Source organism: Cyprinodon variegatus, unplaced genomic scaffold (genome assembly GCF_000732505.1).
Source record: "Cyprinodon variegatus isolate N-32 unplaced genomic scaffold, C_variegatus-1.0 Scaffold113, whole genome shotgun sequence".
Taxonomy (NCBI): domain Eukaryota; kingdom Metazoa; phylum Chordata; class Actinopteri; order Cyprinodontiformes; family Cyprinodontidae; genus Cyprinodon; species Cyprinodon variegatus.
This window is the reverse complement of record NW_015150566.1, coordinates 1,272,434-1,284,415: the sequence shown is the minus strand read 5'-3', so window position 1 is coordinate 1,284,415 and position 11,982 is coordinate 1,272,434. Positions and strand designations below refer to the sequence as shown.

Below are 11,982 nucleotides of genomic sequence, written 5' to 3'. Positions count from 1 at the left end.
AAATTATCTATGTAAACAAACCTCATCACTTGAGAAGGTAGGTGATGCGGACGTCGTGGAAGACATTTTGTCCCGTAACGCTCGCCGTACTGTTGAGGGGGAGAAGCGGTGGGGGGGAGATGTTCATGTTGCTGTGTTCTGCAGTCTGGACGTTAGATGTCGCTGAAAATTACACACTGTAGCTTTAAAGGTATAGTGGAGGATGTTTATTTTTTTCCCGGGTGGATCATCAAAATAAGTGGTCCTCCTAAGGGTCAATAATTCTAGTGATATGTTTACGTAAGGCTGTCCTACGTGCTTGTCCCCATTTTCACTTACTGTTGATGAGTCTTACAAAGTGGAAAAATTGCAAATTTTCTTAAGGAAAGTAAGCTTGTATGAGTGATGCAAACAGCAACTTTTAAACAGAGCGTGCACGAGGAGAAATGGGCCCATGCACGCTCTTGCACACGTTTAATAGACGTTCCCACTTAGGAGAGGGTACAGGGTTGTGCATGTGCACTGTTTTTTTTTTTTTTTAAGCGAAGAGGGCGGGTCTTTTCAATAAAGCGGGAAAATCCTCCAATATATGTTTAAATTGTAACTGTTTTTTATTAATAAGGTGAAAAGTATGATGTCTAGGAGAATATTTGAAAGCAACTTGGAAACTTAAGGGCGTGATAACAGCTTATTGTTTCTGCTATTTTATTCTGCCTTTAATTTAGCAGATTCACTAGGAACAAAACTGTGATTTGAAAAGCTTGACAAGAACATTTTTTATCATCTCTAGTGAGGGTTTTTACCTAAAATGAACAAATAAACCCTCAACAGGGATGTTTGGGGAGACCAACAACTGGTTTTAACCAATCTGCAGATGCTTTGTACCAACAGAGGCCACATAAAAAAAAAACAACATAAAAGCCTACTTTTAGCCAGTATGGTATATTTTTTATTTAGTTATTCAGCCCTAAAAATGTAAAGTAAACTAAGTTTGTCTTTTGATTTGTTTTACATTCCTGGCTTAATAATATAATGCCTGTAATACAATACAATCCCATCAATTTGATTCCCCGCAGCACCATGTCATTAGCTAGCAGCAGCTCAGTGCCTCCAGCTGGCTCTGGCAGTTGATAACGAACATCCCCCCGGACCAAACAATAGAGCATACGATACATTAGCGAAGATCTACAGCCCTGTGAAATGACTGTAATCTGATTCCTTGATCACATCAGGGGTTTCATTAGTATATGATCCACTTTCACGCAGCTGTTGTGAGATTTGTTGATTGGTCTAAGGCACAGAATGAATCAAAGGAAACCATCAAACAATGACAGAACTAATTATGGACTCATTATGAATGTATAACAATGACCCTTTTTATCCGACAGCGTTACCATGGCGCGCCCGCAGCGGAGAAACCTCCGTGGCCCTGCTGCTAACATCATCAAAGAAAATGAGCTTCAGGATATTTCTAATGTCTGTCTGATGAAATCGTCTATTCCATCACTATTCAGGGTTTTGTTTATTTCACTCCTAATGCAGTGGTAGGGATCCTGTGTGGTATGACCAGGTTCAGTGTCCCTCACTGAGTGAGACTCTACAACATCTACAGTGTAATAAACTGATTTTCTTCTATGGGTTCCATGGTTAGTAGCTCCTGGCCCCTCCTAGTCCTGTTGAGGCAGAAGCCCCTGGAATTGGACGTAGTGAGAGTTGCAGTAGACGGGGGGCTTGTTTGGACAGGCTTGGACCTGCTCTGGCTTCTGGGAGGTGAACGGATTGGGTCCACTGTCTATGATGTGCACCTCCAGCTCAAGAAGGATCTCTAAGGAATACTTGAGCTCCATTTCACTGTAGAGGAAGGAAAGAATAAAAAAGTAACACATAAATAAATGTGAACAAATACTTTCTGCAGCTTGGGTTATCCCTAAATAGAAAGGCACGTTTTTCCCCCTAGCTAATAGTCAACTAAATGTGGGAGAAAGGGCTTTCTCTTTAGAAGAGGTGCAGCATGTAATCATATTTTCATAACTCCAAACTCACATAAATAATTTAGATTGTGTCAGAAAAAAACATTTATTTTCAATTAAAGAGATGTTCAAAAGTACAGGTCTAAAATGTACCTGTACATGGTGAAGAAAGAAGGGATGTTGTAGTCTCTGAGCAGAAGTAAGGTGGGCAGCCATCCTTCAACCAAACCCTGATTGGCATGGAACCCTGGATTAAGAGAAAAAGAAATATTAATCAGGGTTCCTACAGCATAAGGCAAGTTAAATTCAAGACTTTTTAAGACTTTTTAGTGCCACTTGAAATAAAGATTTAAGACCAAATTCACAAAAAAACACAAGAAAAACCTGCTTGCGACAACTTAACCCAAAGGTTTATTTTAACATAAACCATTGCGCTAATGTTTCAAATATTGAAAAGCTTCCCATACAGGAGGAAAGCTAAAAACGCACAAATGACAGATATATTTTAACAATTATTTAACTGAATTCACAAACTTTGTTTAAGAAGGGAACAAATCAAATCAGTTTTAAAGCCACAACATAACCAGTGCTAGGTCTTTTTTGCAGCTATTTTTCTTTGTATCGTTTTCTTAGTATGTTTGATTTGGTGATAAGTGGAGGCGTTGCAGAGACAAGGGTGGAACTAAACTGAGAAATGGCGGCTGTTTCTCGGTAACTCGATTTTGACGCTTTGTGTTTCGTGCTTCGCATGTGACTCCACTGCCTTAATTCCTATCGCTCTGAGCTTGAATGACTTCTTGCACAAAATACACTGTGCCTCATGTATGTTCCCTGGCACTGGTTTTAGCCATGGAGAAAACTCTTGGCTGGAGCCAATTTTCATTACATTTACACTTGCTCATATTTTCCAGACAAAAAGTTAATGGTGCATATCCCAAATGCCGCAACAACGCTTTTATTGGTTCCGCTATCAGGACGGAACCAATTAAGGCAAGCCATAATTTTTTTTTTATAAAAAGACAAAAAAAATGGTCAATTTTAACGTTTTATTTAGATTACAAAAATAAATCTTAATAAAAATCATCCTAATTATAATGTTTAAAAAATTAGGACCTACGAAAGACTGATTTAAGACATGTTAATACCAATAAAGGCCTTAATTTTATTTTGAAGAATTCAATGACTTTTAAGACTTTTTAAGGACCCGCGGGAACCCTGATTAATGTATAGGACACCTATTCATATCTGGTATTATATTCCTTTACATATTGATCCTAATTTCAAGACCCCTGTTCTATCTCTTACTATAAAGATAAAAGACACCTGCAAAACATCATCAACTTGCTTAAGAAAACAAGATTTAACCAAATTTAGATGTTACTTTAAGAGTCATTTTGAGTCCTAGTTATGATGCTTGCAGTTGTAACATCAGAAATTAGGATTAAGAAGAACCTTTTGAAATTGCAGGAAGAGCAGTGAGAGATTTCCTGTAGTCAGTCACACATGTTCTCTGCACACATGCAGCAAATTACTCTTAAAATAAAAAAATACTTTTGTAACCTTCTTTAAACCTTTCTGTGTATATCCTCTCTTCGTATAAGTAGATGTGGCCAAATTAGTTTTTCTCATAACAAGCAGACATAATCTAACTTCACGCAGACATGGAAAAAAGCTCCACTAAAGTATGCACTCTGGCAGGAATGCTAAATTCATATAATCTGGTATATAATCCTGTGGCATAATAATTGACAGATGTCAAGTGGCCTGAAATCTGCTTTAGACTTGTGGCGTGTTTTCCAAGCCGCAGGATGCGCAGCGATAAAAAGTTTGCCCTTCAATCAGATTACTGTGCTCCACAGCCACCATGGCTACAAATCCATCCAGCTTAAATGTCCTTCTTAAATACAATCAACAAATGAACAGGGAGATGCCAAAACAGTTAGAAATTAGCTCTCACATTACTACGTCGTCAAGGAGAAAAGAGCATGTGGTATCTAAAGCCGCGGGGATTTGGATGTGAATAATGCACACCGTGGTATTATGATGCCAAGGGCTTCACTTCTAGTCATTATAAAAAATTTAACAGCGATTAAGTGTTTAGAGGTTTAGATATCTAGGAGATAAGGTGACAAAGAGAGACTCTGGATCATTGGAAACATTTCTAGGCTCCTCTATTGACTTCAGACATATGGTTAACGGTAATGCTGGATGCAACAGTGTTTTTCTTTTGCTTCATGGCAACAAAGTAGATTCTGTCACTGAGGTGGCATAGCAAAGTCATTAAAATCTGTTAAGAAGCCACATCTCTATTTTTCTGGTAAATATCCATTTTCTTTCACAGAACAGCTTATTGTTTTCTTACGGTTTGCATACATACTCTCCTTTTCATTTCTTCTGTCCCACTGCTTGCACCTCTATTATTTAAACAGTATTTTAATGCAGTGCTCTACCAGCTTTGCAGCATGAAATGCGTCCAAGTGGCTAGGCTGTTTACATATTGGGTTTGGGACAGCTTTCTTTATATTTAGCTCCAGGAGAGCTTGCAGAGTTAACTCATCTAATGGGGTGAAGTAATGCATTCGGGTCAAGGATTTATCTCTCATTTACAGGTTAAAGGATCAAAGAATGATTCAGTTTAAAAGATTGAAAGAAAGATTAGTTTTTTGTCATTTGCTGAAAAGAGCACAAAAAAAAAAAACAGCGTGTTTTATTGGTTAGGAGCTGGAAAGACCTAACTTTATGTTTAATTTTTATACTTTTTTTTTTTTTAATCAAACAAAAAAAAAAAAATAGCTGGAAGCACTACATCAAAATGAGGATCTGCATGGATTTTGGACATGCCCTGAATAACCCGAGAGTCAAAGGTTTCCTGTATCCTAAGGCCATTAAGTGATATGCTGAGTATAGTGACTGCAAGCCAAACTCTTTCCCAGTTGCTGCAATAAATCATCCAAATCCCCACTAAAAGCCTGCCACTAATGAATAGGCCAGATCTACTTAGCTAAACATCTTTCACTGTTTCCATTTTCTTCAGGGAAAGCATTTAACAATTTTGGGCCACATTCAAACCAAGATGGCTGTGACAATGAGCCTTTGTCAATCAGAATAACTGCCATCATTTTATCTTCTCGGTCTGTTTTGAAAGCCTTTGAGTTAAATGCGTCCATCAGTCTCGGACGTTGTGGATAAAGATCCAGATGTGTTTGTGGATGTGGGGGTAGCTAATAACAATGTAGGATACTTTGCAATGCCAATCTGCTGCTAGGAAATCTAGAGCAAGAGCTGTTTATTCAAACTCAAGGTAATGCCCAGTTTATGCTGGATTGTTCAAAGAAATCTAAGGTGTGGTTATAGAGAGGAAGTTTGCTGGTAGTTATAGTCTCAGGCTTGGATGTCTACTTTTTCCAAAAGACGAAATGGAAAAAAAAAAATCTACAGAACTGTTGTCACTGATCCAGTCTTTGCTGTAAAAATGAGCTTAATCAAAAAGCACAGCTCTTAATTTACCATCTATACCCAGACCCTCAAAGATTACAACTCAAAGAACCAAAACCCCAATGTAAGAGGCAGAAATAAGCCGCATACTTTCCCTACTCTTCTTTTTGAAAGGGGAAATTGATGTTGCCATTGCTAATGGTATAATTTTTTTTTTAAGCAAAGAAAATGGCAGATGTAGAACTTGCTGGTGGTAGAAGTAGAACATCATTCTTTCTAGCATAGAAGCACTTTTAGAATTCCCCAGAATAAAAGCATCTGAAGGAAAGAATGGTTGGACTTCCTTATTGTCAAACCAAAAAACAAAAATGAAGATGTAAAGAACGACTCCGATAAGCTATTTGTTTCTATTCTACGGATTAATTTAAAAACATACCTGGATGAAATCCGACAACAATGTCTGGCTTGGCAGCATCCCCTTTCTCGATCACATCCTCCCAGAACTGATGGTAGAGACTCTTATAGGCACTGATGTACACCTTGTGTTTGGGGCCAAATGCTCTAAGCGGAGGTCTCACAATGGGACCATCCACCACCTCTGGTCCCACCATAACTATCTCAATGCCCTGATGTCCAGAAAACATGTGGCTCAGCTCATCGTAGTCAGTCACTCTGGCTCCCATTGTCTCATTGTGGGACACCCCTACTAGGTGAACTGTGAGAGGCTTACTATATGGGTCCAGGGCAAAATGTTGGATTGCCATACCAACTGTGAGAACCCTAGAAAGGAACTCGCTCTGAATTCTCCATAAGGACTGTCTCAGGTCGTCAACGTCGGGTCGTGTCCTGCTGACATTCTTCCAAAGAGTTGCCATATTGGCACTGGATATGATCTTTTCCAGACTTTGGGGGAGGTCTTCCTGTATGGGAAGCCAGTCGTCCCAGCTCTTCACGTCTGCAGCTGACCTAGACCATTTTTGAGTTGGGATTGGAAGATCTCCTGGAACGGTTGGATAAGAAGGTTATGAGAGATTATGTGCAACAAATCAAAGTGGCAGAAAGAAGAGAATTTAAAAATATTTACAGATGTACAATTCATTTATTACCAGTAAAAATCAGCCACTCCACCAACCGGTCAATTGCCACCAACCGCAGGATTTTGCACACTTTCTTATGATGAGGCCAGTCCTTTTTCTGACAGTCTTTTGCACAGTAGTACACATTCAAACACCTGAGTGACGACAACAATGGAAAATCTCATTGCAAAAATTCAAACTATTCAACAGTTTCTTCCTTTCCTAGGAATTTGTAGCCTGGGTGCCATTCCGAACTTAGTCCCGCCCACAAGGTTTGAGGTCGGGAAGTTCAGTCTGGCATTGCTCAATAGTAGCGCAGAGTATGCGCTCGCACAATATCTAGCGGGCCAATCAAATTGTCAGGGCGGGCTTTATACGATGATGGACAGATAATCAACAGTAACGTAATCAACCATGTGACCAAAGCGCGCTTGGGTGACAACAACAATGGCTGCCGCTGGAGAGTTGAGGTGTGTAGATTCTGCTATTAGGTCTGTTCTAGAAGATATCGACAGCAAATTAATTTTAAAAGAGGAACAGAGAAACGCGATCAAGGCATTTGTTGAAAAGAAAGATGTTTTTGGCGTCCTTCCTACGGGATTCGGCAAAAGTTTAATTTATCAGCTGGCTCCCTTGATCGCTTAACATACGTCACGCACTCCGTTGCTCTTATTGGTTGTAGGTCTATCCAATTGAGTGCAGAGACATTTTTTTTCCTGGTTCGTTCCAAACACGCCCCATAATCACAGCTCTATGGAGCAGTATCAGACTCATATTCTGACTAGAATTGAGTCGGACTATGTCAGGCTAAGGAATTTGACCAATTATAGTTCATCATAATATTAGAGGTCTAAGCTAGCTTTGATTTTCCCTGTTAGCATTGTGCTAATAGAATTGCTTAATTATGACTATATGCAAATTACAAGTCATGGAAGAAAACTATAGCAAAGTAAACTCAGCCCTGAATATGCCATTCCTTTCAAGAAATGTGGTGATTTCAACATTTTACTTTGGAAATGCTTTCTTGGAAGTGGTCAGAGTTGATAAAAAAAAAAAAAAACATTTTGATAATGAAGATCAACTTTCAGCAAACATGAAAGCAGTGCTAAATTAGTTTTTTTTAAAGGCATAATATCTATGCGTTAGAATAACCCAAAGTCCAGGTCTAAATTCAACTTGAGCTTAAGCAATTTTGAAAAGCAAACACTGGGGAAACTTTCCGTCTCTAAATGTCAAAACCTGGACAAACCCTTAAAAGACTGCAGAATGCAGATGTAGGAAAATGCAATACTTTTCAAGTTTTTCTAAAAATAAATATTGCAAATTGTGCACTCTTTGCTCCTTCTTCACCATTCTGCTCAACGTTGCGTTGTTTCGACACAAAAAATCTTACTACAACACATTGAATTTTATGGTTTATAACCCGACAAGAAATATAAAAAAGTTCCAGCTATATAAATATTTATTGAGGTATGACTTATATTAGTTAATATTTACACAAAAAAGAAGGTGTGGCTTCTTTTTTATTAATCTCCAGACCATTTTGACACATTGGATATTAAAGTAAGGAATAAATGTAGCAAAAAATGTTAATGAAGAAGAAAGGAAATGCCTTTCCTGACTAAAACCTCTTTAAGTCGATTTATCTCTTCTAAATATAGCAATAGAAAACTGAGAGATAATCAGACATGAATTGTTAGATTGTGGGTCACAGAGACCTCAGAGCTATTAAGAGGGTCACATAGCAGCATTAATGGTTTTTCCATACTTCTCTAAATAGTTGCAGCAAACATTAAGCTTAATGCCAAAGGCAGCTGAGGAAATCTAAACGTAAACTTTAAGAAAAGAGACAAAAATAAGGTACAATCCCCCTGAGGTGCTGACAGACAGCATGCCATCATATTTACTTGTTATTCTTACCATCTTCACCCGGATGATGTGATATTTCAATATGCATTTAGCTCCTCTGAAATCAGAGTTGCAGAGAGATGAGTCATAGCATCAGTTTTTGCTATATTTGCTCCGTGGCTACTGTCCACCTCTGCAACTGCTGTCCACACATTTGTTGGCTTATCATTGTGTGGCTGATGCAACAGCAGCTGCTAATGCTTCACACATGACTGCTGTTGGACAGCATCAAAACAATATCCTGCCCGGTGATGACACACAAGCTTTGCACTTACTTCACACAGCGCTTTAGGGTCTGTCCCTCTGTGAGGTGTTCTGGGAGTCTGTTGCAGCCAGTGCAGAACTTGAACGTTTCTTCCATCTTCTGAAACATCTCCTTGTAGTTTCGGAACAGGACTCCTTTAGACTTTCCCTCCACAGCAGCCCTAATGAGAATCAGAGCATAGTCACTTCCAAAACAAGACTTGCATTGGTGGCAAGGAGAGAAAATTTCGAAGGAACAGAACGGGCAATGTGTGGCTCAGTAATGGTTGCTTTAAGGTTTCACCTGTATTCTCCGTAGTCCTTCATGTTGAGCTGATTGAGAATAACCTTAGAGAGGCCAGGCACATTGGAGTCGAGTGAAAAGAAGCCTGACTGGTCAGAAAAGATGCTGTTTGCTCCGGGAGCATAGGACTGTGGGAGTGCTGGGGTCTGGGATGCCATGTTAGATCCACTAGGAAAACTAAATAAAAAAATAAATGTCATTTATTTAATAGCAATTTATAAGATCCTAAAATTAAGACATCATCACTTTCTGCTCGTCATAAACCCTCCATTGCAAGTAAATCAATCTGGCGCTGTTCTATAAATACTTTGAAGTTGAGACTGATCATCTGTTGTCTTGAAAAAAATAAAAACCACAGATATTTAACAGATTAATGGGATTAAATCTAAACCAACGTCTGTAAATTTTAGTCCGAAGAGCCATTTTTTCCCCCCACAGTCCAAATAAATAAAATCTGTTTGGAGCCGCAGATGTTTACAGACAACATGAAGAAAAGATGTTTTGATTAATATCTATAATAGGAAATTTGTTGGCATTTATAAACAACCCCTGAGCAGAGAGATGGGCCGTGCAGAGGCACCAGATGATCCTCCACTGTCATTCTGACCTGATAAATGCATTGCTAATATGAATCCCAGCAAATTCTAACATACTGAGGATAGCAGAGAATAAATGCCTGTCTTTAATGGACTGAATGCATTCTGACAGTGAAACAGAGCCCAGGCAGAGTCAGGCAAAATCCCCTGCATATATCTCAGGCATCATTCTGTCATCCCAGCTGCATGCTCTGGAACCCCCCATACGGTCTGTGATCTCTGTAGGTTGACTTGTCTGATCCGAGAGGACGATATAATCCATAAAGCCCTGCTCCTGGTTCTCTGTTTATTTTGGAACTATGATCTAAAATCACCAAATTACTTTGTTCTCATCTGTCTTTAAACGTCTTTAGATCGATGCACAATTTCTTGCTTTTTGAGATCTTTTAACCTACTTCATGTTATCAGACTGGTTCCAGTTAAGTAGGTTTTTTATCTCTAGTTGCAGTAAAAAAAAAAAAAGTCTGATTTATGCAGTTTAGATCAACTTTGCTAAAGATTTTGTGAACTACAATTGATTCAAGTTTAACCACAGAAGGAGATGACAGTGTCGTAATTAAACAGATACACTAAATTGCACATTTCTAGCAAATGCTTCTTATTTCAACGAGTATAAGATTTCCCCCAAGCAGTAAAACTGGCTATTAATAAACTCGGCCGGTTGAGATTTCCAAGGCAGACATATTTAATCTCTGCATGTCTGAAAGCCATGCTCATATTTTCTAAAGCAGCCTCTTCTCTGCCATCTCCTCTCAGGTTTCATGATCCAGAGGATAGAAAACTATCGTCACCAAAGCATTATACAAATCTCAAACAAGCTGAACCACTTTCAGTTAAATTCTTTGACGTTTGGCCTTTATACCCCCTACCATCCCACCCCATGCTATTACCTTTATGTCATGATTTACTTACCGGTACTTCTTCTAAAAGCAGGAGGGGGTAGAGAGGAGGGAAATATGACCATCTACTCGTGGTACAAAACACTCATCGGTCTACATTTAGATTTTATTGGAAACAACAAGGTTCGTTAAAATCTTAAAAGCAATATGAGCAAGATTTAAAACTACATCGTTAGTGAAATAGAATTGCTTCTTTTATTCAATATCAGCATCAATTTTAAAGTATTAACTTTTATTAATAATTTAAATCCTTAAGAGCATCTGAGGAAAAAACAAATTGTTTCATTTTTCCTATTATTAAAGAGATGAAGATGTCCAATATTTGGACATCAGAACCCTTCTTCTACAAGCAGCTTGCAGCATTATCACATTTTCACCCTGACTTGTGAAGAGTAGCAAGTTGACTTGAGGGATGACAACAGAAAGGCAGAGAGGGAAATCTTTAAATCGTCATACCTTCTCCTCAAAACGAGCTGAGCTCCTTCCAGGTAACTCCAGCTTTTTCTCAGATCTCAGTGCAAACTGGATAAAAAACAAACAGAGATAGACAGCTGCTTGTGTTGCGTGTCACCACCTCAGGGAGCCTTGTTGGTGCAGTCTGGAAGACTTCACACACCAGGAGTGGGAGAAGGGAGGGTTAGAGCGCTGCTGTCATCTGAGGTTAAGGGGTGTCTGGTATGTTGAGGGGTGGGGGGGTTGCTTTGGGATGAAGCTGGTAGGCAAACAAGAGGGGAGAGGGAGGAAGAGATAAGGTGAAGAGAGGTGGAGCAAACCAAACAAAAACACCAAAAAAAAAATAACACTCAGGATTAACAAGAGGAGGAAACTGATGTCAATAAACTAATCAGTAAATAGAATGGAGGGATCTCATGAAGCAACGCTCAGGGTAAGTAATTCGGACATCACGTTAGTCCAGATAATTTTAAATGTAACCAGGTAAGCAGCAGAACCAAACAGGCAAATTAAGAAACATAAATGCGCTGGATAAATATGCAACAGCCCAGAAACCTGACTGATCTAGATAAGATCTGTGTGGAGGAGTGGGCCAAAATCCCTCCTTTAGTGTGTGCAAACCTGGTGAAAAGCTACAGGAAACGTTTGACATCTGTTATTGCAAACAAAAGCTAATTTACCAAATATTAACATTGTTTTTCTCAGGTGTTCAAATACTTATTTAAATAAACAGTTTTAGATAGTCATAGTAGACATGAACCTATATGACAATTTCAGACCCCTCCATGATTTCTAAGTGGGAGAAACAATAATTTAAACAAAACCACCAACACTTCTTTTTAATAAAAAAAATTTTATTTGGTCCATTGGAACCTGAGATTGAAAATTAAACATACAGTTTTGTACAGATATTAATAACCCAACCCGCTCCCCCCCAAAAGAGATCACTAAAATATATATATCACATTTGTCAGCAATTATGTTATCATTTTTTCATCTCTACTGTCATATTGTAATATTTTTACAGAATCAGCTTAACTTTTTTTCCTCTTATTTTAAATGTCTATTTCTTTTTTTATTCTGCAGTTTGTACAATTTACAAGGAGGAAGAGAGCTTGG

At 38.6% G+C, this 11,982-nt stretch overlaps 1 protein-coding gene across 3 annotated transcripts; it reads right to left on the bottom strand.

Moving 5' to 3' along the window:
• Positions 1–743: 743 nt before the first annotated feature.
• On the bottom strand, positions 744–11,236 carry LOC107084991 (putative protein MSS51 homolog, mitochondrial). Of its 3 annotated transcripts, XM_015375084.1 has the most exons (8): positions 10,867–11,236; positions 10,424–10,503; positions 8,916–9,083; positions 8,644–8,793; positions 6,491–6,615; positions 5,821–6,384; positions 2,103–2,196; positions 744–1,830 (listed from the first exon to the last, which is right to left on the bottom strand). In XM_015375084.1, exons 3-8 carry the CDS (start codon positions 9,071–9,073, stop codon positions 1,647–1,649), a joined length of 1,275 nt encoding a protein of 424 aa, XP_015230570.1. In that variant the 5' UTR covers positions 9,074–9,083; positions 10,424–10,503; positions 10,867–11,236; the 3' UTR covers positions 744–1,646. The 3 variants fall into 3 exon arrangements, with proteins under 3 accessions (XP_015230570.1, XP_015230568.1, XP_015230569.1); XM_015375082.1 differs by lacking the exon at positions 10,424–10,503 and having other exon boundaries at positions 8,916–9,092; positions 10,867–11,235; XM_015375083.1 differs by lacking the exon at positions 10,424–10,503 and having other exon boundaries at positions 10,867–11,235.
• Between the last annotated feature and the right edge of the window lie 746 nt (positions 11,237–11,982).

Bases quoted from the DNA above. Each gene is read 5' to 3' on its own strand.
- LOC107084991 (XM_015375084.1), bottom strand. From the start codon at position 9,073: ATGGCATCCCAGACCCCAGCACTCCCACAGTCCTATGCTCCCGGAGCA. The intron at 6,385-6,490 runs GTAATAAATGAA...CAACCGTTCCAG, and splicing joins GGAGTGGCTGATTTTTACTG to GAGATCTTCCAATCCCAACT. The intron at 2,197-5,820 runs GTATGTTTTTAA...CTCTTAATCCAG, and splicing joins TGTTGTCGGATTTCATCCAG to GGTTCCATGCCAATCAGGGT.